At 42.1% G+C, this 24,556-nt stretch overlaps 1 protein-coding gene across 3 annotated transcripts in view; it reads left to right on the top strand.

Moving 5' to 3' along the window:
• LOC112266605 (neural cell adhesion molecule 2) overlaps nucleotides 1-24,556 on the top strand; it is a 411,111-nt gene that overhangs the window by 371,092 nt on the left and 15,463 nt on the right. For 2 of the 3 annotated variants that reach the window (XM_024444231.2, XM_024444229.2), the window contains exons 14-15: nucleotides 2,087-2,261; nucleotides 23,236-23,443. In XM_024444231.2, coding sequence (XP_024299999.1) covers nucleotides 2,087-2,261; nucleotides 23,236-23,443 — 383 coding nt within the window. The remainder of the gene's footprint in view (nucleotides 1-2,086; nucleotides 2,262-23,235; nucleotides 23,444-24,556) is intronic. The other variant, XM_024444230.2, reaches the window with a different exon arrangement.

Raw genomic sequence — 24,556 nt, 5'->3', positions numbered from 1 at the left:
ATTGATGGGGCTGTAGTGAAGCGGGTCGAGAGCTTCATGTTCCTCGGTGTCCACATCACTAAGGATCTATCATGGTCCACACACACCAACACATTGTGAAGAAGGCACTACAATGCCTCTTCCCCACCCTCAGGAGGCTGAAAAGATTTGGCATGGGCCCTCAGATCTACAACTGCACCAATGAGAGCATTTTGACTGGCTGCATCACCAGTTGGTATGGAAACTACTTGGCATCCGACTGCAAGGCTCTACAGAGGCTAGTAATTACGGCCCAGTACATCACTGGGGCCGAGCTTCCTGCCATGCAGGAACTCTATACTATGCGGTATCAGAGGAAGGCCCTAAAAATTGTCAAAGACTCCAGCCACCGAAGTCATAGACTGTGCTACCGCATAGGAAGTGGCATTGATGCACTAAGTTTGGAACCAACACGACTCTGAACAGCTTCTACCCCCAAGCCATAAGACTGCTAAATAGTTAACCAAATTGCTACCTGGACTAGCATTGACACTTCTTGCACTAACTCTTTTGACTCATCACACATGCTCCTCACACATTTTTCTCTCTGCTTTGCTCGGAAGTAAGAAACAAAGCATACCACTGTTAGTCTAAACCTGTTGTTTATTAAGCATGTGACAAATAAAACTGGATTTGATTTGGATTTGATTTGGATCTATTACAACGATGTTCTTGACTCTGGTTCCAAATAATATTTTCTCCGATTTTTCAGACAAACATAAAGGTTAGGAACACTCACAATGTAATTACGTTATGGCCATGGCCAAAAGTATGTGGACATCTGCTCGTCGAACATCTCATTCCAAAATCATGGGCATTAATATGGAGTTGGTCCCCCCTTTGCCAGCCTCCACTCTTCTGGAATGGCTTTCCACTAGATGCTGGAACATTGCTGAGGGGACTTGCTTCCATTCAGCCACAAGAGCATTAGTGAGGCTCGCAGTCGGTGTACCAATTCAGCCAAAAGGTGTTTCATGGGGTTCAGTCCAGGGCTCTGTGCAGGTCAGTCAAGTTCTTCCACACTGATCTCAACCAACCATTTCTGTATGGACCTCACTTTTTGCACGGGGGCATTGTCATGCAGATATAGGAAAGGGCCTTCCCCCTAACTGTTGCCATAAAGTTGTAAGCACAGAATTGTTTGGAATGTAATTGTATGCTGTAGCGTTAAGATTTCCCTTCACTGGAACTAAGGGGATTAGCCCGAACAATGAGAAAGAGCCCCAGACCATTATTCTCCTTCCACCAAACTTTACATTTGGCGCTATGCAGCAATCTCTTGGCATCTGCAAAACCCAGTTGTGTCTGTTGGACTGCTAGATGGTGAAGTGTGATTCATCACTCCAGGGAACGTGTTTCCACTGCTCCAGAGTCCAAAGGCGGCAAGTTTTACACCACTCCGGCCGATGTCTTGTGTGCGGCTACTCAGCCATGGAAAATAATTTCATGAAGCACCCGACAAACAGTTATTGTGCTGACGTTGCTTACAGAGGCAGTTTGGAACTTGGTAGTGATGAGCTTGTGTGGCCTACCACTTCGCGGCTGAGCCGTTGTTGCTCCTAGATGTTTCCACTTCACAATAACAGCACTTACAGTTGACCAGGGCAGAACTTTGACAAACTGACTTGTTGGAAAGGTGGCATCCTATGACGGTGCAACGTTGAAAGTCACAGTAAGGCCATTCTACTGTCAGTGTTTGTCTATGGAGATCGCATGCTCAAGTTTAAAATACCTGTCAGCAACGGTTGTAGCTGAAATAGCTGAATCCACACATTTTAAGGGGTGTGCAGCTACTTTTGGCCATGTAGTGTACTTTGATCTATATTTGATTTGAATTTGAACATAAAGATGAAGTGTATACAAAGGCTGTAACTTATTGAGCATACTTGTTCTCATACTGTCTTTAACTCTCTCTCTCTCTCTCATCCTTTCTTCTTTCCCCCTCCCTCCCTCAATACCCCGTTCCCCATCTAACCCTCTATCTCTCTCCCTTCCATATTCTCCTCCCCCTTTCTCTCTCTTTGCTTCTCTCCCTCTGCTCTGTCCACCCTCCTCCCCTTCTCCATAGGACAAGGAGGAGCAGTGGATGACGAAGCTGGTGTCGGGGCAGCATGACTTTGCCCTGCTGCAGCCGCTGCAGTGGAACATGCGCTACGAGGTGGAGATCACAGCTCGCAACGTCAAGGGCCTTTCGGAGCCCACCTTCTACCAGTTCTTCATGCCCCAGAAACCCGACATCATAGGTACACACAGTTGTGAGACCTGCATGTTCAAGCATGCATACACAGACCATCATGTGCACACATACTGACAAAAATCCTTAGACAAACACAAAGACAATTCTGCACACAGACAGACACAAAGTTGTGTTTATATTCACTGACACTCACAGATGCCCGCACGCACACACACACACATACTAGTGGTGGCTGGTGACACTTTAAATGGGCAGGATGGGCTCATAGTAATGTCTGGAATGGAATTAATGGAATGGTCTCAAACACATTACACAGCTGGTTTCCATGTGTTTAATACCATTCCATTTACTCCATTCCATTCATTATTATGAGCTGTCCTCCCCTTACCAGCCTCCTGTGACACACACTGCTGGGCACAAACACATACAGTGCCTTCGGAAAGTATTCAGACCCCTTGACTTAAAAAAAAAAAGTATGTTACAGCCTTATTCTAAAATGGATTAAAAATATATTTTAACAATTCTCAGCAAACTACACACAATACCCCATAATGAGAATGCGAAAACAGGTTTTTAGAAATGTTTGCAAATGTATTAAAAATAAAAACAGAAATACCTTGTTTACATAAGTATTCAGCTCCTTTGCTATGAGACCCGCAATTGGGCCAAGGTGCCTCCTGTTTCCATTAATCATCCTATCCTTGAGATGTTTCTACAAGTTGATTAGAGTACACCTGTGGTAAATTCAATTGATTGATCATGATTTGGAAAGGTACAAACCTGTCTATATAAGGTCCCACATTTGACATTGCATGTCAGAGCAACTACCAAGCCATGAGGTCAAAGGAATTGTCCGTAGAGCTCCAAGACAGGATTGTGTCGAGGCACAGATCAGGGCAAGGGTACCAAAAAAATTAATTGAAGCATTGAAGGTCCCCATGAACACAGTTCATTCTTAAATGGAAGATGTTTGGAACCACCAAGACTCTTCCTAATACTGGCCGCCCAGCCAAACTGAGCAATTGCCTCTATGGCTTATTTATTGCCTATCTCTCTACTCTTCTACATTTGCACACACTGTACATAGCAATTGGCGGAGAAGGGCCTTGGTCAGGGAGGTGACCAAGAACCTGGTGGTCACTCTGTCAGAGATCTAGAGCTCCTCTGTGGAGATGGGAGAACCTTCCAGGAGGACCACCATCTCTGCAGCACTCCACCAATCAGGCCTTTATGGTAGAGTGGCCAGACAGAAGCCACTGCTCAGTAAAAGGCACATGACAGCCTGCTTGGAGTTTGCCAAACAGCAACTAAGAATCTCAGACCATGAGAAACAAGATTCTCTGGTCTGATGAAACTAAGATTAAACTCTTTGGCCAGAATGCCAAGCGTCACGTCTGGAGGAAACCTGGCACCATCCCATTGGTGAAGCATGGTGGTGGCAGCAAATCAAAGTTGTAGACCTTACAGTGAAATGCTTACTTACAGGCTCTAACCAATAGTGCAAAAAAATGTATTAGGTGAACAATAGGTAAGTAAAGAAATAAAACAACAGTAAAAAGACAGGCTATATACAGTCGCTAGGCTATAAAAGTAGCAAGGCTACATACAGACACCGGTTAGTCAGGCTGATTGAGGTAGTATGTACATGTAGATATGGTTAAAGTAACTATGCATATATGATGAACAGATAGTAGCAGTAGCGTAAAAGAGGGGTTACCGGTTGGTGGGTGGCGGGACACAATGCAGATAGCCCGGTTAGCCAATGTGCGGGAGCACTGGTTGGTCAGCTCAATGACTCATGCTGTGGGGATGTTTTTCAGCTGTAGGGACTCTGAGACTAGTCAGGATCGAGGCAAATATGAACAGAGCAAAGTACAGAGAGATCCTTGATGAAAACCTGCTCCAGAGCGCTCAGGACCTCAGACTGGGGCGAAGTTTCACCTTCCAACAGGATAATGACCCTAATGACACAGCCAAGACAACGCAGGAGTGGCTTCAGGAAAGGTCTCTTAATGTCCTCTCTAGCCAGATCCCGGACTTGAACTCGATCGAACATCTCTGGAGAGACCTCAAAATAGATGCGCAGCAACACTCCCCATCAAACCTGACAGACTCAATGCTGTAATCGCTGCCAAAGGTGCTTCAACAAAGTACTGAGAAAAGGGTCTGAATACCTATGTAAATGTGATATCAGTTTTTCATTTTTTATAAATGGGAAAAACATTCTAAAACCTGTTTTTGCTTTATCATTATGGGGTATTGTGTGTAGACTGAGGAGGGGAAAAAATACTGAATCAATTGTAGAATAAGGCTATAACGCAACAAAATGTGGAAAAGGGGTCCGAATACTTTCTGAAGGCACTGTACTGCACCTAGTCACCCAGGTAAACCCACTGTAGAGTTATGAGCACACACTCAAATCACCTTCTATTGGGGTTATGTGTGGGCAAAGGGAGCAGGATCAAACGCAGAGAGCGTTGGTTTGATTAGGCCATGCTGTTTGATAAGCATATCTGTCTGGGCCTCTCAATGTTCCTGGGAGAGAAGAGGCCGACTGTAGGATGCTTATCATTATCAAACAGTCCCCAGAGTTTTATGTAAGACCACACACACATACACAAACCATCACAAAGGGAACAGTTTACAGTGAATCACCACTTCCATATATATGCCCCCCTGTGGAGCCTGATTCTTTTTGTTGTTTAGGTCATTTCTGCTGCTGCTCATGAAGGAGCGAATGTTTGCCTCTCTCATTACTGGAGTGGCTAAACTGGCTGTGTGTGTGTGTGTGTGTGTGTGTGCTCCTTAAATGGAAAACAAGGCTGCGAACACAGTGCTTAAGCCGAGTCACTTCGATTGGCTGTCCCCTCTCGATAGCAAACAGAGGGTGAGAGAGACCGGGGGCAAAAAAACAATAACAAATAGTTTTCTTTTAATCCCAGTTTATTTCCTGTTGAATGGTCCAATGAGAGGGAAAGGAGTGGCCAAAATTGACCAATGACAATGGAGTCCTGTCACCTGTCAGTATTCGTCATTAATCGCCATCTGTGGGGTCTATTCAGGAGGTTGAAATGTTAAAGAAAAATAAGATAAATGTATTATGTAGAATAGATATGGTTGTCTGTTGAATAGGGATTCGTGACAGCTCTATTCATTATATTTATTACTGCAACCTTCTGAATTAGTTCCCTCCACTGAACACATCCAAATTGTTTAACTTTTGATATGGTAGTGACACCATGAAGATGCCTACCTGCAGTGTATCTGATATGCTGTATAACCTCCAAGGATCTACTATATGCCTCTCTGTGTTTATTTTCTAAACAATCTCTATTCAATTCTCCCTCTTTATGCATTATGCATTCCCTGGGTCTGAAATGGTTGCTTTTCTTTTTTCCGCCCCTCCCTTTCTTTCTCTCTCCTAGATTGTCTTGCAATGAACTGCCACTACACCTCCCCTCTCCCGTACTTTTTTTCCATCCATGAACTCCCCTTTGAAAAATGTCATTGATTGCCACTCTACCCTTGGTTCCTTTCCCTCTATCCTTCTTAAATCATAGCACCACTCACTTTAGACCTCCTGAATCACTATAGAGTCTTCCCTATTTCCCTCCTAAATCCTGTCTCTTCCCAGCTGTTTCTTTTTGAATGATCTACCTTCTGTAGGATTTTTGGCATCCATCTTGGTTTTATGCCTTCATATGTGTTTACCATATGACCTGATGGATGTGAATGGAACGGAACATTTTGTATGTTGAATGATATGTTTAAAGCTCCTGTACAATATCATATAGTACTCACTTCTAACACACACCAGTGGTGCTGGTTTAAATACAATGGAAATAATATAACAGAAATGCCCGCAAACTATGTGCTCCTTATAACACCTTTAAAGGATCATTAAAGTTGTAAGTTGAACCACTCTTCACTGGTAATGTAAACTTCTAAAATATTCCCCTTGATTTTGGAAGAATACAACATATGCATGCTTAAACTATTGTAGTACAACACTACTGTTGCTATCAAAATAATAATGATGCCCGTTAATGCAACTGCAGCTCTCATGAATTCTGTTTCTTTTTTCAGGGGAAAACAAGACAAGGTGATGTACAGCCAATTATCTTGAACACGCCCCCCCCCCCCCACCCCAAAAAAACTCACAAGCATGTACATACAAAACACTCAACACTGTTGCAATACATTTTTTCATCAAGAGTAATTTCAGTTTGGAAATTAACTATGATGGGGAAGCAGCCTAGAAATGCTGTGAAAATGTTTACTTTCTTACGGAGCCACTTAGGGATCATGGTGGAGAAAAAAAAGACTGGCAGGCAAATCCGTTCCCTAGTTTTTTTTTATCCATTCCCTCAGATGTTTTATTTGTTCCATGTTCTCCTTGTGTCGACTAATATGTTGTTCCTACTTGCCGAAAACATATGGCAGCATATATATATATATATATATATATATATATATAGCATATATACATATATATCATTATATTTAGTAAATTACATGTTTCAAATGGTGATGATTACTTAACATTTAATAGCTTATTTCCAGTTTCAGTGATTTCATATGCCTCCAAATCATAAGGGCAAATAATAGGTAACGGGTGTGAAAACCCCCTCAATTAACCAAAGTAATTTCAGTCATAACTGAATGATGGACAGTACCAGTCAAAAGTTTGGACACACCTTCTCATTCAAGGGTTTTTCTTTATTTTTACTATTTTCTACATTGTAGGATCATAGTGAAGACATCAAAACTATGAAATAGCACATATGGTATCATGTAGTAGCCAAGAAAGTGTAAATATATATATATATATGAGATTCTTCAAAGTAGTCACTCTTTGCCCTGATGACAGCATTGCACACTTGGCATTCTCTCAACCAGCTTCATGAGGTAGTCACCTGGAATGCATTTCAATTAACAGGTGTGCCTTTTTAAAAGTTCAGTAGTGGAATTTCTTTCCTTCTTAATGCGTTTCAGCCAATCACTTGTGTTGTGACAAGGTATGGGGTGGCATACAGAAGATAGCCCTATTTGGTAACAGACCAAGTTCATATTATGACAAGAACAGCTCAAATAAGCAAATAGAAAAGACAGTTCATCATTACTTTAATTAAGACATGAAAGTAAGTCAATTTCAAGAACTTTGAGCGCTTCTTCAAGTGCAAAAACCATCAAGCACTATAATGAAACTGGCTCTCATGAGGACCACCACAGGAAAGTAAGACCCAGAGTTACCTCTACTGCAGAGGATAAGTTATTAGAGTTGGCAGCCTCAGATATTACAGCCCAAATAAATGCTTCACAGAATTCAAGTAACAGACACATCTCAACATCAACTGTTCTGTGGAGACTTCAGGCCTTCATGGTCGAATTGTTACAAAGAAACCACTGCTAAAGGACACCAATAAGAAGAAGATACTTGCTTGGGCCAAGAAATACGAGCAATGGACATAAGACCCGTGCAAATCTGTCCTTTGGTCAGGTTGATTCCAACTTTGAGATTTTTGGTTCTAACCGCTGTGTCTTTGTGACAAGCAGAGTAGGTGAACAGATGATCTCTGCATGTGTGATTCCCACAGTGAAGCATGGAAGAGGAGGTGTGATGTGGGGGTGCCTTACTGGTGTCTGTGATTAATAAAAAATTCAAGGCACACTTAACCAGCATGGCTACCACAGCATTCTGCAGCGATACGCAATCCCATCTGGTTTGTGCTTAGTGGGGCTATCATTTGTTTTTCAACAGGACAATGACCCAACACACCTCCAGGCTGTGTAAGGGCTATTTGACCAAGAAGGAGGGTGATGGAGTGCTGCATCAGATGACCTGGCCTCCACAATCATCCGACCTCAACCCAATTGAGATGGTTTGGGATGAGTTGGACAGCAGAGTGAAGGAAAAGCAGTCAACAAGTGCTCAGCATATGTGGGAACTCCTTCAAGACTGTTGGAAAAGCATTCCAGGTGAAGCTGGTTGAGAGAATGCCAAGAGTGTGCAAAGCTGTCATCAAGGCAAAGGGTGGCTACTTTGAAGAATCTGAAATATAAAACATATTTTGATTTGTTTAAAAAATGTTGGTTACTACATGATTCCATATTTGTTTCTTCATAGTTTTGATGCCTTCACTATTATTCTACGATGTAGAAAATCTGACCTGAATTAGTGGTTGTGTCCAAACTTTTGACTGGTACTGTATGTTTACACTTTGTGCAAACTCGTATTTATGCAACTTGGACAACATGAACAGTTGTCAATTTTGTGTGCTTACCCCTCATGCATAAAGTTAGGGCCATATATAAGTCCAGTAAAACATGGTGCATCCAAGCACCTGGATGTGTTTATGTTGTTTACAATTGTGCATATGACTCATCTGAAGGCAGAAAGGAAAGGCATGCAAATTTATTTTGCATCAAACTCTTTGTTCATAACTAAAACTGTAGGCTATTTGCTTTGATGCAATGACAATACATTCACCTGGAAATGAGCTAATTGCCAGGCTAGAGTAGGTTGTGAAAGAACATAATATAGAATATAGATATAGAACAGCTAAGGTCATAAAGCAGAGCCAGACAGAATTCCTGCCTAGGGATGAGAGTGCATCATTGTACCATATTTGCACCTTGAGTTGTTTTAAATGCCCGTTTACTTATATGCCCTTATGATTTGGAGGCAAATGAAAATAAGCTATTGAATGGTCATTGATCACCACCATTTGAAGCATTTAGGCTGCAATATGTTGTTGGCCACGTGGGACCGTCATGATAGCCTACATAAATAGAAGAGGGGACAAATACAAAATCAAAGGGAACAGATAAAAAAGAAAGAGGGAACAGATTAACCTGGCTGTTTAATTTCTTCTCCGCCATGACCCCCAAGGGGCTCCATACTTTCTCTAACATTTCTAGGCAATAATCCCTGCTGGAGCCTCTGAATATGACAGAAACTCTCCGAAAGGACAGACCATGTCAAGTCACTATGATTACAGTCGTTTGGTTGTCAGGCGTCCCATTTAGGCGGCCATTTTGAGCCATTTGAGCTTTGTGATTTAACAAGTGGCTGATTCTAGGCCCTATCACTCTCCCTTCCCAGGAACACTTTTGTCTGTGCTTTACAGCAATCACCACACCATCGAGCCCAACTAACCGGCCCCATTTCGTTCCACAACCCTAGCGGCAATGAGGGTACTTTGCTCTTTAAAAGTGTGTTCGGCGGTAACGCTTCTTTGGGCTCGCCATTTTGGAGTTGCGTGCAGGCTAGATCTAGGGCCTTTTCATGAGTCATCATTCTTGACGAATTGTTGGAGAGTGGTTAATTAAGGAGAGAAAGTGCCTGAACGTCTGTGTCTAATGTTTCTGTGACCTTTGGTCTTGGATGTGGAAGAGATGTAGTATACCGTATAAACGGAACATTGTAAATGCACTGGGATAAAGTGTGAACTTTTGGTCAAGGCAATTATGTCTCGTAACTGCATGGAGAATGTTTTAAAATGACATTATAGAGTAGATATTATAATATTACATGCAATTCAAGCATTAAAGTGCAAAGTTATACACTTCTTAGTTTGCTTGAAATGGCATGAGAAGAATGATTTACAACATAGTCTATGTTGCTCCGGACAACACTCTAGTTTTAAACAACATTATAATAGTCTTTGATGGTTTTTCCATTTCCTGATTATTGAAGTGTACTTCAGCTATGTTAAGGCTCTTTAATTCAGCCTTAGTAATGGTGGAGACTCATCATTCCTCTTATCTCTTAAATAAGAGGATCTGGTGTGGGTGTGCTGATTCTCTTCCAAGGCTTTCTCTAATGGAGTAGCAATACTTCCCCATGGCATAGAGCACAAATTGGACGCTCAAGTCTAGCTATGATGGCGTCACACACACACCCACTCACAGTGATGTTTATCCCTAAAAACCACTAGCACCCGCAAGTTTCCGCCCAATCAATGGCTCCCGTTTTGTCATCGTTAATTGACCGACTACCTCTCAGATCTAATCAAGTCCAACTCAATGAGTGCTCGGGCCTAATGAGTTGATGTCAGAGACGTAGCTGTATACGGATGGCTCCCACTCTGAGAGAGATGCAGGATGACTAGCATTAACAGACTATCAAATTGAGCCGCTAATGGGCTAATAAATCAAGAGCCAATAGGACGTGCTTTCAAGATTAATCACATGGAATAAGCAGACAGGGAAATTGATATACATCGCCATCGGTTTGATAGGATATAGAGTAGAAGACCAGAAAGAAGCACAATTAGCGAATTTTAACAAACTTTGTCATTTCCGGTCTTTTCAGCTACTATGAGCTGATTTGTCACTGCTTGGATTATGAGGGTAAGATCAAAAGCTATAAGGTTTAGAGTTCTATCCTCTCACTGGGGCTCTGAAACTGATGTGGTCGCTGTTATTTTCAACGACCTCAGACATAATTCAGCACTCCGAAAGGAAGTAATAGTAGGAGTTGTGTTTTGAAGCCGAACCCAGGTAATATATTTGGCGGAATAGATTGGAATGAATTTCGAACACACACAAGGTAGGCAGCTAGAGCAGCTAACCCCAGAGGCACTTGACAGCAGAACAAGACTTTTCCTTGTTCCCCTTTTCCGTTTTCCCTCCTTTTTTCTTTATTTTCATTGTCTTCAGTCGAGAGATCTAGCTACCACGAGACCTTGAGACACCCCAGCTGTCATCGTTTGAACATTGCAAGGCACCTAATAGACATTTGTCTCTGTCAAGATTTGAATTACATTCACTTGGCGAGGATTCTTTTTCATTTCACCTTATTGCTCAGCAAATTGGAAATCGGAGGTGCGAAAAGTAAAAAAGTGTTATGTATTTCCCCCTGGCTTCCTTCCTTCCTTGGTCCCGCTTATTTGAAATGTGTTGCTTCACGTCCATTGATTCCCTCCAATAATAAAGAGATCAAACCAGGCTCGCAATGGAATGCAAGGCAAACGACTGCTGAGCTAGTAGCTCAGGAAAGATTGATACGGTTTAATGAGTATGTGCCACTGTAAGGAAAAAGACACTGTTAATGGGTTCTCTCCCTTGTAATGCCCCATTTTCAATCACTAACCATTTCCAATTTACAATATATGCTTTGACAATGTCCTTTCCACTATTTGAACCGAGGTCAGTGAACCATCATAACCAGTCGGCAAATTTTGTAAACTGGTTTCTAGTTATATTTGATTTGATTTGATTTTTATTTCACCTTTATTTAACCAGGTAGGCTAGTTGAGAACAAGTTCTCATTTGCAGCTGCGACCTGGCCAAGATAAAGCATAGCATAGAGATGTCAGATTAAAACCAGGTAAAAGTGTCCTTAATTATAACCCCCAAACTCTACGACATTAAAGTGATGCAATTACACTATCTTTTGTCTCTCTTTTTCTTCCTGTAATTGTCTTGATCGACAAGGATCTGCCCTGTCCTTCAAGAGTCTATAATTGAATAGGAAAGTTTTATTACTATGAATACAAGAAGTTTAAAGCCGTAGAGGGCCAGAGCCACCAGCCTCCAAACCAAAGGAGTGGATTGGACAGGAACCAGGATGTGTGCAGAATGTGACTCAGCACAACAGTATAATACCCTTCTATGGCTATGACCAAATTCTCATAATGTGCTATTTAGACGGTAACTTGGAGTAAATCAAAGTCAATTGTGTCTCTTCTATGTCCTTAAATTATTATTTTCTCCATATCCTTTGTTCAGGATGTTTTTTTAGCAATCATCCATTATTGTTCTGTTTTGTTTTTGTATGCGTATTCCATAGTTTTCTCTTTTCATAACACAATGGCTTTTGTGTGATTATTTTATTCAATTGATTTTAATTGATTTAGTTAAATTCATCCTGTTTGTTTAACTGTTAACCAATGCTGAATTGATTGCATTCATTGACAAGGTCTTCAAGGCCTCACCTCTACCGCCAAAGGAAAACAGCTCCACATTAGGCTGTCTATTATTATTATTACTATTGTCTAAATCTATTGAATCTTTCACAAAGATTTGCCCTGACCAACCTTAAGATTCACACTCGGAGCAGTTATCAGTAATCTGAACACATATGATTTTATACACAAACGAGTGTTGCATCAAAATATTTAAACAGACAATTGAACTGAGATTTAATGCACTCTGAGAGCAAAATAGTTCAATACGACATTGCGCAGTTTTGATGAGAAAATGTCAATAAGGTAAACATGTTTTATCATTGTTCTGTTTACCCTTGAGGATTACTTGCAAAGCAGGCATTTCAAATGGCACCCAATTCTCTATATACTGCACTACCGCTTACCTGGTCAAAAGTAGTGCGCGATAAAGGGAATAGGGTGCCATTTGGGATGCAAGCTAACATTCTTAATGGGAGACAGGAAAGTAGTTACCACCTACTAAGCTTTGGCTCATCTACCTTCAAATTAATTCAGATACATTTTGCCGACAGAGCGAGCCCCGTTGCGGAGGAGAAATATTGATCCAATCAAAGAGGTTTGCCGCTGCCTCACGTCCCATGATGCAACACTAAAAACCCACTACTTTAATTTAAATTCCTAGCTTACAAGGCTTTCCCTCTCTCTTTCTCTCATTCACTCAATCTTCCTCTCTCCTTCTGTCTCTATTCCCTCTCTTCCTTGCGCTAAGCTGCTCGTTAGCTCTAACGGTGCTTGCCACTGATTGCTCTCGCCGCCAGCGTCGTTCGTTCTCGTTCAGGTGTGTCTGTAGGTGTTCGGATCTGACCCTATACCACAGGCTCTATTTGATCAACAACAAGGTTACCGGTGCTTACCAGTGCTCACAATTAGAAAACAGCAGGGGTGTGTCCCGAATAGCACTACAGTAGTGGGACACAGCCCAGATGAGGAGAGGAGAGGAATCTGAGCTAAATGCTTGAGTGTGTATTCGCATAATATGTATGAAATAGATATTTTTGCTGGGGTAAAAAAAAAAAAAATCTATGTGGAAATAGCTGGGGTAGCTTTCAGTGAGGGGTATCGTATGAGTTTGGTTATGACCACCTTTGTCCAGGTTACCGGCGTAGGTTATGGCTCACAGTGTGTGTGTGTCTGTCTGTTTGTATGTCTGTCTAGCTTAGTGATGGTGCTCTCTATGTCCTCTTGTCCTACCTGGGCCTGCATTTATCTCCAACAGCCTGTGCCTGGGGTATATGACTATGAAGTGTGTGTCTGTCTGGGTTGGTTATTGGCTCGCTGTGCAGGATCCTGGGCGTGAAGCATCTCAGACTATGCATATCTGGCTTCGTGAGTGACAGTGTTCTCTCTGTCCCTCTTATCCTGCCTTAACAGTCTCTGTTGTGGAACTGGGGTGTTTTACTGTATGATTTGTACTATGCCTGTCCGGGTTATTGGCAGCAGCTTCTCAGAGGGGTTGGGTTAAAAGAGGAAGACACATTTCAGATGAAGGCATTCAGTTGAACATCTGACTAGATATCCCCCTTTCCCTTTCCTTTCTTCCTGGGGTCCGAACACATTAATGCACTTACATTACACATAAAACACAAGATAAAACAGTACATGCTATAACATTATTACACCACTACATACAGTGCATTCAGGAAGTATTCAGACCCCTTGACTTTTTCCACATTTTGTTATCTTACAGATTTATTGTAAAATTGAATATTCATGCAAGCTACTCAATACTGCCCCCCAATCACCAAGTGGTTAAGGACAGTATAACAAGATAAATGTACTCTGAAAGTAGACACGTACGACTTACCAGGGTTGCATCCAAATGTTGTAAAACTTATGTGATTGAGAATATTTTTGTGAAGATGAAATGTGATTTTAGCCATCTAACTGATATAATTGTTTTTCATATAATCTTTTGCCAAGTCAGTAACCACGCCCACGTGAGCGCCGAAATTGTGGCAACGTGATGAAACCGCCCTCCAAGGTGAGTGCTTAAAATGACTCGCTGAAGAATTAACATATCAGACCAAAACATGCCGGGTTGCTGCCGGTATGTAAAGTGGTCCTAGTTCTAACCCGAATAATCAACCATTGAGACCAGTCTACGTGCAGCGCGAGCTGAATACATAAAAAATGGTTTAACACTACAAAACCAGAAAATAGTGTGACCCTCTGGAACTCTCAAGCGAAGAGGATAGGGACTATATCGCAATATTCCGTCTGCAACTGTTTAAATTACCGGTAGCCTTGTAAACTTGACCGAGGACAATCGCGTGGGTACTGCTGAAGGAACCAGTCTAACGAACACTCAGAGACAAAGAAGCTTACTACAACTTGTAAGGATATTGTGACTTCTGGTGGACAACCAGAGACTTGCATCGAACTCACCATTGACGGATCGAGTGGTTTCAACAGACAGAGACGACAAAGACATACAAGCGTAAATATATTCACTACCTTTCAAAAGTTTGGCGTCACTCAGAAATGTCCTTGTTTTCCATGAAAAGATACATGAAATTAGTTGCAAAATGAATAGGAAATATAGTCAAGACGTAAATAATGATTTTTAATTGAAATAATAATTGTCCTTCAAACTTCAAAAATCCTCAATTTGCAGCAATTACAGCCTTGCAGAAATTTGGCACTCTAGTTGTCAATTTGTTGAGGTAATCTGAAGAGATTTCACCCCATGCTTCCTGAACCACCTCCCACAAGTTGGATTGGCTTGATGGGCACTTCTTACGTGACATACGGTCTAGCTGCTCCCACAAATCAAATGAAATGTATTTATATAGCCCTTCGTACATCAGCTGATATTTCAAAGTGCTGTACAGAAACCCAGCCTAAAACCCCAAACAGCAAGCAATGCAGGTGTAGAAGCACTGTGTCTAGGAAAAACTCCCTAGAAAGGCCAAAACCTAGGAAGAAACCTAGAGAGGAACCAGGCTATGTGGGGTGGCCAGTCCTCTTCTGGCTGTGCCAGGTGGAGATTATAACAGAACATGGCCAAGATGTTCAAATGTTCATAAATGACCAGCAAGGTCAAATAATAATAAGGCAGAACAGTTGAAACTGGAGCAGCAGCACGGCCAGGTGGACTGGGGACAGCAAGGAGTCATCATGTCAGGTAGTCCTGGGGCATGGTCCTAGGGCTCAGGTCAGTTGAAACTGGAGCAACAGCTCAATAAGGTTGAGATCCGGTGACTGTGCTGGCCACTCCATTATAGACAGAATAGCAGCTGACTGCTTCTTCCCTAAATAGTTATTGCATAGTTTAGAGCTGTGCTTTGGGTCATTGTCCTGTTGTAGGAGGAAATTGTCTCCAATTAAGTGCCGTCCACAGGGTATGGCATGGCTTTGCAAAAAGGAGTGACAGCCTTCCTTCTTCAAGATCCCTTTTACCCTGTACAAATCTCCCACTTTACCACCACCAGAGCACCCCCAGACCATCACATTGCCTCCACCATGCTTGACAGATGGCGTCAAGCAATCCTCCAGCATCTTTTTATTTTTTGTGCGTATCACGAATGTTCTTCTTTGTGAGCACCTTTGTGAGCACCTAGATTCATCTGTCCATAACATTTTTTTCCAATCTTCCTCTGTCTTGTGTCTGTGTTCTTTTGCCCATCTTAATCTTACATTTTTACTGGCCAGTCTGGGATGTGGCTTATTCTTTTTAACTCTGCCTAGAAGGCCAGCATCTCGGAGTCGCCTCTTCGCCATTGAGACTGGTGTTTTGCGGGTACTATTTAATGAACCTGCCAGTTGAGGACTTGTGGGGCATCTGTTTCTCAAACTAGACACTCTAATGTACTTGTCCTCTTGCTCAGTTGTGCACCGGGGCCTCCCACTCCTATTTCTATTCTGGTTAGAGACAGTTTGTGCTGTTCTGTGAAGGGAGTAGTATACATAGTTGTACAAGATCTTCAGTTTCTTGGCAATTTATCACATGAAATAGCCTTAATTTCTCAGAAACAGAATAGACTAATGAGCTTCAGAAGAAAGTCTTTGTTTCTGGCCACTTAGAGCCTGTAAACGAACCCACAAATTCTGATGCTCCAGATACTCAACTAGTCTATAGAAGGCCAGTTTTATTTCTTCTTTAATTAGGAAAACGGTTTTCAGCTTTGCTAAATGGTTTTGTAATGATCAATTAGCCTTTTAAAATGATTAACTTGGATTAGCTAACTCAACGTGCCAAAGGAGTGATGGTTGCTTATAATCCAATCAAAAATTCTTCTTACATCAGCTGATATCTCAAAGTGCTGTATATAAACCCAGCCTAAAACCCCAAACAGCAAGCAATGCAGGTGTAGAAGCACAGTGGCTAAGAAAAATTCCCTAGAAAGGCCAGAACCAAGGAAGAAACCTAGAGAGGAACCAGGCTATGATGGGTGGCCAGTCCTCTTCTGGCTGTGCCTGGTGGTGATTATAACAGAACATGGCCAAGATGTTCAAAGGTTCATAGATAACCAACAGGGTCAAATAATAATAATCACAGTGGTTGTCGAGGGTGCAACAGGTCAGCACCTCAGGAGTAAAGGTCAGTTGGCTTTTCGTAGCCGATCACATTCTGAGTATCTCTACTGCAGTCTCTAGAGAGTTGAAAACAGCAGGTCTGGGACAGGTAGCACGTCCGGTGAACAGGTCAAGGTTCCATAGCCACAGGCAGAACAGTTGAAACTGGAGCAGCAGCACGGCCAGGTGGACTGGGGACAGCAAGGAGTCATCAGGCCATGTAGTCCTGAGGCATGGTCCTAGGTCTCAGGTCCTTAGAGAGAGAGAGAAATACTCCAGATATAACAGACTGACCCTAGCCCCCCGACACATAAACTACTGCAGCATAAATTCTGGAGGCTGAGACGGGAGGGCTTAGGAGACACTGTGGCCCCATCCGACGAGGCCCTCGGACAGGGCCAAACAGGCAGGATATAACCCCACCCACTTTGCCAAAGCACAGCCCCCACACCACTATCTTCAACCACCAACTTTACCATCCTGAGACAAGGCCGAGTATAGCCCACAAAGTTCTCCGCCACCGCACAACCCAAGGGGGTTGTGACTCAACCCACTCAAGTGATGCACCCCTCCTAGGGACGGCATGGAAGAGCACCAGTAAGCCAGTGACTCAGCCCCCATAATAGGGTTAGAGGCAGAGAATCCCAGTGGAGAGAGGGTTTACAGCTAACCTACAAAGCATTACATGGGCTTGCTCCTACCTATCTTATCAGAGACAGGTATCCTATCAGAGACAGCAAGGGCGATTCATTGTTCCAGTGCCTTTCCATTCACCTTCCCACTCCTGGGTCAGACTACACTCAATCATAGGACCTACTGAATAGATCTTCAATAAAGACTTAAAGGTTGAGTCCGAGTCTGCGTCTCTCACATGGGTAGGCAGACCATTCCATAAAAATGGAGCTCTATAGGAGAGAACCCTGCCTCCAGCTGTTTGCTTAGGTATTCTAGGGACAATAAGGAGGCCTGCATCTTGTGAACGTAGTGTACGTGTAGGTCTGTACTGCAGGACCAAATCGGAAAGATAGGTAGGAGCAAGCCCATGTAATGCTTTGTAGGTTAGCAGTAAAACCTTGAAATCAGCCCTTGCCTTAACAGGAAGCTACTGTTGAGAGGCTAGCACTGGAGTAATATGATCACATTTTTTGGTTCTAGTCAGGATTCTAGCAGCTGTGTTTAGCACTAACTGAAATTTATGTAGTGATTTATCCGGGTAGCCGGAAAGTAGAGCATTGCAGTAGTCTAACCTAGAAGTGACAGAAAGTTTCTGATTTTTGCAATGTTACGTAGATGGAAAAAAGCTGTCCTTGAAATGGTCTTGATATGTTAGTCAAAAGAGAGATCAGGGTCCAGAGTAATGCCGAGGTCCTTCACAGTTTCATTTGAGACAACGGTACAACCATTAAGATTAATTGTCAGATTCAACAGAAGATATCTTTGTTTCTTGGGACCTAGAACAAGCATCTCTGTTTTGTTTGAGTTTAAAAGTAGAACGTTTGCAGCCATTCACTTCCTTAAGTCTGAAACACAGGCTTCCAGCGAGGGCAATTTTGGGGCTTCACCATGTTTCATTGAAATGTACAGCTGTGTGTCATCCGCATAGCAGTGAAAGTTAACATTATGTTTCCGAATGACATCACCAAGAGGTAAAATATATAGTGAAAACAATAGTGGTCCCAAAACAGAACCTTGAGGAACACCGAAATTTACAGTTGATTTGACAAACCATCCACAGAGACAAACTGATATCTTTCCGACAGATAAGATCTAAACCAGGCCAGAACTTGTCCGTGTAGACCAATTTGGATTTCCAATCTCTCCAAAAGAATATAGTGATAGATGGTATCAAAACAGCACTAAGGTGTAGGAGCATGAGGACAGATGCCATTAAAAGGTCATTTACCACCTACACAAGTGCAGTCTCAGTGCTATGAGGGGGTCTAAAACCAGACTGAAGCGTTTCGTATACATTGTTTGTCTTCAGGAAGGCAGTGACAGCTTTTTCTAAAAATCTTTGAGAGGAATGGGAGATTCGATATAGGCCGATAGTTTTTTTTATATTGGGCCTCTGTACTCATATGTAGATATTCCATAAAATATCTGCCATTTCCAGTTACAGTAGTCATTTACAATATTAACAATGTCTACACTGTATTTCTGACCATTTTATGTTATTTAAAGGACAAAAAATAGCTTTTCTTTCAAAAACAAGGACATTTCTAAGTGACCCCAAACTTTTGAACGGTAGTGTACATTGCATTTCTTTTCGAATGAGTGGTCATTCTTGTGCGAAGTATTCACATTCCCATGATCATAGTTTTTCAACTGTATGTATAATGGGTCCCCTTCTGTCTTTCCCAACCTTTATCTGTCCCCACCCCCTCTCCATTGTGTAACTATACGCCATATCGGGTTAGTCCACTAGGGACTTTTCATTTCATTATGTTAATAATCAATTCAGCCTATACTGTGTGTTTATGTATTTCTGTGTGATTATTTAGTGAGTATGTAAATACATAATTAAGCCATTTTGTGTATTGCTGATTTATACGTTAGGTTAGGGTTCGTGCAGATATCCAAGAATTGTGCGACGTTCAGAATGAGACTGATGAGGTAATGATTAATAATTGACTGTGATTGATGTAAGAGATTTGTATCTTTAGAGTTTAAGTTGGGAGATAGTAACTTGTTAAATAACTTTTCCTGTAGTGCCCCAACATTGCTAATGAGTTAATTGTTACATGATTAATTTAATCACGTAATAATTAAACATAGTTCATTGATTTGATAAAATAACAGTCAACACATTAATGATATTCACATCATCATCTCCTATGCAGTTCCTTATAAACTCACTCACCGAATCAGCGTATAAATTGATATTATTCTCTGAGGCTACCCGGAACATTTTTTTATTTTTTTAAAATATTTTTTATTTATTTAACCTTTATTTAACTAGGCAAGTCAGTTAAGAACAAATTCTTATTTACAATGACGGCCTCGAAACAGTGGGTTAACTGTAGCATTGAAGATCCCCAAGAACACAATGAACACCATCATTCTTAAATGGAAGAAGTTTGAAACCACCAAGACTCTTCCTTGAGCTGGCCGCCTGGCCAAAAATTGAGCAATCGGGAGAAGGGCCTTGGTCAGGGAGGTCCAGAGATCCTCTGTGGAGATGGGAGAACCTTCCAGGAGGACAACAATCTCTGCAGCACTCCACAAATCAGGCCTTTATTGTCGAGTGGCCAGGCGGAAGCCACTCCTCAGTAAAAGGCACATGACAGCCTGCTTGGAGTTTGCCAAACGGCACCTAAATGATTCTCAGATCATGAGAAACAAGATTTTCTGGTCTGATGAAACCAAGATTAAACACTTGGGCCTGAATGCCAAGCGTCACGTCTGGAGGAAACCTGGCACCATCCCTATTGTAAAGCATGGTGATGGCAGCATCATGCTGTGGGGATGTTTTTCAGTGGCAGGGACTGGGAGACTAGTTAGGATCGAGGAAAAGATTAACAGAGCAAAGTACAGAGAGATCCTTGATGAAAACCTGCTCCAGAGTGCTCAGGACCTCAGACTGGGGCAAAGGTTCACCTTCCAACAGGACAACAACCCTAAGCACACAGCCAAGACAACACAGGAGTGGCTTTAGGACAAGTTTCTGAATATCCTTGAGTAGCCCAGCTAGAGCCCGGAATTGAAGCCGATCAAACATCTCTGGAGAGACCTGAAAGAGGCGACACTCCCCATCCAACCTGACAGAGCTTGAGAGGATCTGCAGAGAAGAATGGGAGAAACTCCCTGAATACAGGTGTGTCGAGCTAGTGTCATACCCAAGAAGACTCATGGCTGTAATCGGTGCCAAAGGTGCTTCAACAAAGTACTGAGTAAAGCGTCTGAATACTTAGGTATATATGTTATTTCCGGGGATATTTTTTTTATACATTTGCAAACATTTCTAAGAATCCATTTTTGCTTTGTCGTTATGGGGTATTGTGTGTTGATTAATGAGGGGGAAAAAAAATTCAATTTTAGAATAAGGTTGTAACGTACATTTTTGGGGGAAAAGGTCAAGGGGTCTGAATACTTTCAGAATGCACTGTATCTTACAATACAAAAAATGTATAATACCATCATCCAACGTTATTTCAAATGATGTGTGTGTAGAGTGCTAGCGTTTGTGTGTGTATATGTGTGTGTGTACCTGTGTGTGTCTCTTCACAGTCCACACCATAAGGTGTCTTTTTATCTGATGTATTTATCTGATTCTACATCTTGCATCAGTTACCTGATGTGGAATAGAGTTCCATGTAGTCATGGCTCTATGTAGTACTGTGTGCCTGCCATAGTCTGTTCTGGACTTGGGAATTGTGAAGAGACCTCTGGTGGCAAGTCTTGTGGGGTATGCAGGGGTGTCCGAGCTGTGTGCTAGTAGTTTAAACAGACAGCTCGGTGCATTCATCTTGTCAACACTTCTTTAAAAAACAAGTAGTGATGAAGTCAATCTCTTCACTTTGAGCCATGAGAGATTGACATGCATACTATTAATGTTAGCCCCCCATGTACATTAAAGGGCCAGCCATACTGCCCTGTTCTGAGCCAATTGTAAAGTCCTTCTTTGTGGCACCTGACCACACCTGGACTACTGACAAAACAAGGGCCTGTAGGACTGCCTTGTTGATAATGTTGTTAAGAAGGCAGAGCAGCGCTTTATGTCAACATGTTTTGACCATGTCAGTTTACAATCCAGGGTTACTCCAAGCAGTTTAGTCACCTCAACTTGCTCAATTTACACATTATTCATTACCAAATTTAGTTGAGGTTCATGGTTTAGTGAATGATTTGTCCCAAATACAATGCTTTTTCCGAAACCAGCTGCACCTCTTTGTTAACATATTCATATTCATAATCTCTTATTTAGAATGCTTATTTAGAACAGGCCAGTTTCGAATGACGCCACACTTTTTTCAGAAACTATTTACACAAACACAGTCCTTACAAAGTTATGTCCAGAATGTGAGAAGTTTATTTTTGGATGCAATGTTCAGACATTCACAGAAGTAGCTACAGCATAACACAATCATCCAAACCGGAAAAATGTAGGCTACATTTGTCCTAGCACTAACTGAGTAAAGATTGACATAACACAAGCAGTCATCTTTTCTAACTCTTGGCTGACATAAACTACAATATGAATTAGCTAATAGCAATTACTATGTATGATTAATTACATCACAGGTGAGCTCACCATTTATCAAAAGTAATCCGATGATAGGTAGTTTGTGCGCCCCGCCATGTTTTTTTCCCCGCATAAACCAAAGATAATAAGACGAGACAAGATGAGTTTGATCTGTTTATAGTATCCATGTTGAAGGGGGTGTGTCATCTACCATCGTTCACATCCCACCATTCACTTCCTGAAGTAACCCTTACTCACCTCGGTTTGTTATAACATTTTTGGTCCGACAGACGATTATGTGAAACTCAAAATGCATTGTATGTCAACAAACATAGCTCCACACATAGCTGGAATTAGCTTAGCTCATCATAATCAGTGCAACCTTCTAAAAAGTATTTTACATACATAATAGGTGTCCATTACAATCTATGCAATAACCAGAATGCATTATTTGTCACCAGTACTTTAAAACGTGAACAAAACTGTAAATACATTTGGAACAGTGAGTGCATTCTGACGTCAAGTGCATAAAACAACTCACGCTGGCGCGACTGTTAGAGATATTTGGAACTCACGTACGAAAAGGTTAACATTTTTTACAGTGATTTTCTTAATAGCTGCATGAGTATTTGTACCTGGAATAAGCAATTTCGTAAAGGTGTCACGTGAGGTGTCTGGTTGCTCCTAATTACACATCACAGACCAACAAATATTTTTTACATCAACAACATAGGAATCAATACAAAACGTATTGTATTACCTATCACACACTCTATTAGGCCCAACCTTTGGAACTTTGGTTTTCCTAGATATGGCTACTGTATTGTGATCACCACATCTGATGGATTTGTATACTGCTTTAAAGCACAATTCTGCAGCATCTGTAAAGGTGTGATCAATACATGTTGATTATATAATTACTGTGCTGTTTGTAACTACCGTTTGACTGATAACCTGAACCAGGTTGCAGGCATTGGTTACAGTTTGAAGCTTTTTCTTGAGTTGGCAGCTTGATGAAAACCAGTCAATATTTAAATCATCCAGAAAATATACCACTGTTGATGTCACATACTGACTGTTAGCACTTGGTGGTCTATAGCAGCTTCCCACAGGGCTCTCTCTGTTTCTCCCATCTAAGCAGACTCGCTGTTCCGCAGCTTGGGCCTGGGGGCAGTGGTGACTCGGTATATAACTTGTTGAGTGACAATACTCTCCCTGTCTGGCCTCCATCCAGCAGACTCCCTGTTCAGGGGCCTTGGACTCAGGCCTGTGGGTGGCCAGGGTTATGTTAATAAGATGTGTGTCACTTACTCTTTCTCTGTAACTCATTGAGTGACAGTACTCTCTCTCTCTGTCCGGCCTCCATCCAGCAGACTCCCTGTTCAGCGGCCTAGGGTTGGGGCCTGTGGTGGGCCTGGGCCTGGTCGGCTTCCTCCTGGTCCTCGTAGTGGTGGACGTCAGCTGCTACTTCCTGCGCCAGTGTGGCCTGCTCATGTGTATCACTCGCAAGCTCTGCAGCAAGAAGACGACCACCAGCGGCAAGAGCAAGGAGATGGAGGAGGGCAAGGCCGCCTACCTGTGAGTGGACCTTTGAATTGTGAAGACTGACCTTTTGTCATAGTATGTGTGATGTGACATTGTCAGTCAGTCAGGCAGTTATTCGCAAGTGATTGTTCACCTGCTCACTCAGTCATTTGCTTACTCACTCACTCCCTCGCTCCCTCACTCACTCAGAGTGTATCTCAATTCTTTCTACTCCCTTTTCCCTCATTACCCTTCTGATCTGGAAGAATTGGATAGGTGAAAGTTAATCCTCCATTTTGTTTCTGACATATAGTGCCTTGCGAAAGTATTCGGCCCCCTTGAACTTTGCGACCTTTTGCCACATTTCAGGTTTCAAACATAAAGATATAAAACTGTATTTTTTTGTGAAGAATCAACAACAAGTGGGACACAATCATGAAGTGGAACGACATTTATTGGATATTTCAAACTTTTTTAACAAATCAAAAACTGAAAAATTGGGCGTGCAAAATTATTCAGCCCCTTTACTTTCAGTTGCAGCAAACTCTCCAGAAGTTCAGTGAGGATCTCTGAATGATCCAATGTTGACCTAAATGACTAATGATGATAAATACAATCCACCTGTGTGTAATCAAGTCTCCGTATAAATGCACCTGCACTGTGATAGTCTCAGAGGTCCGTTAAAAGCGCAGAGAGCATCATGAAGAACAAGGAACACACCAGGCAGGTCCGAGATACTGTTGTGAAGAAGTTTAAAGCCGGATTTGGATACAAAAAGATTTCCCAAGCTTTAAACATCCCAAGGAGCACTGTGCAAGCGACAATATTGAAATGGAAGGAGTATCAGACCACTGCAAATCTACCAAGACCTGGCCGTCCCTCTAAACTTTCAGCTCATACAAGGAGAAGACTGATCAGAGATGCAGCCAAGAGGCCCATGATCACTCTGGATGAACTGCAGAGATCTACAGCTGAGGTGGGAGACTCTGTCCATAGGACAACAATCAGTCGTATATTGCACAAATCTGGCCTTTATGGAAGAGTGGCAAGAAGAAAGCCATTCTTCATCACCCTGAACACACCATCCTCACTGTCAAACATGGTGGTGGCAGCATCATGGTTTGGGCCTGCTTTTCTTCAGCAGGGACAGGGAAGATGGTTAAAATT

Source organism: Oncorhynchus tshawytscha, linkage group LG14 (genome assembly GCF_018296145.1).
Source record: "Oncorhynchus tshawytscha isolate Ot180627B linkage group LG14, Otsh_v2.0, whole genome shotgun sequence".
In the NCBI taxonomy this organism is placed as follows: Eukaryota; Metazoa; Chordata; class Actinopteri; order Salmoniformes; family Salmonidae; genus Oncorhynchus; species Oncorhynchus tshawytscha.
This window is presented reverse-complemented; position numbering and strand designations above follow the sequence as displayed.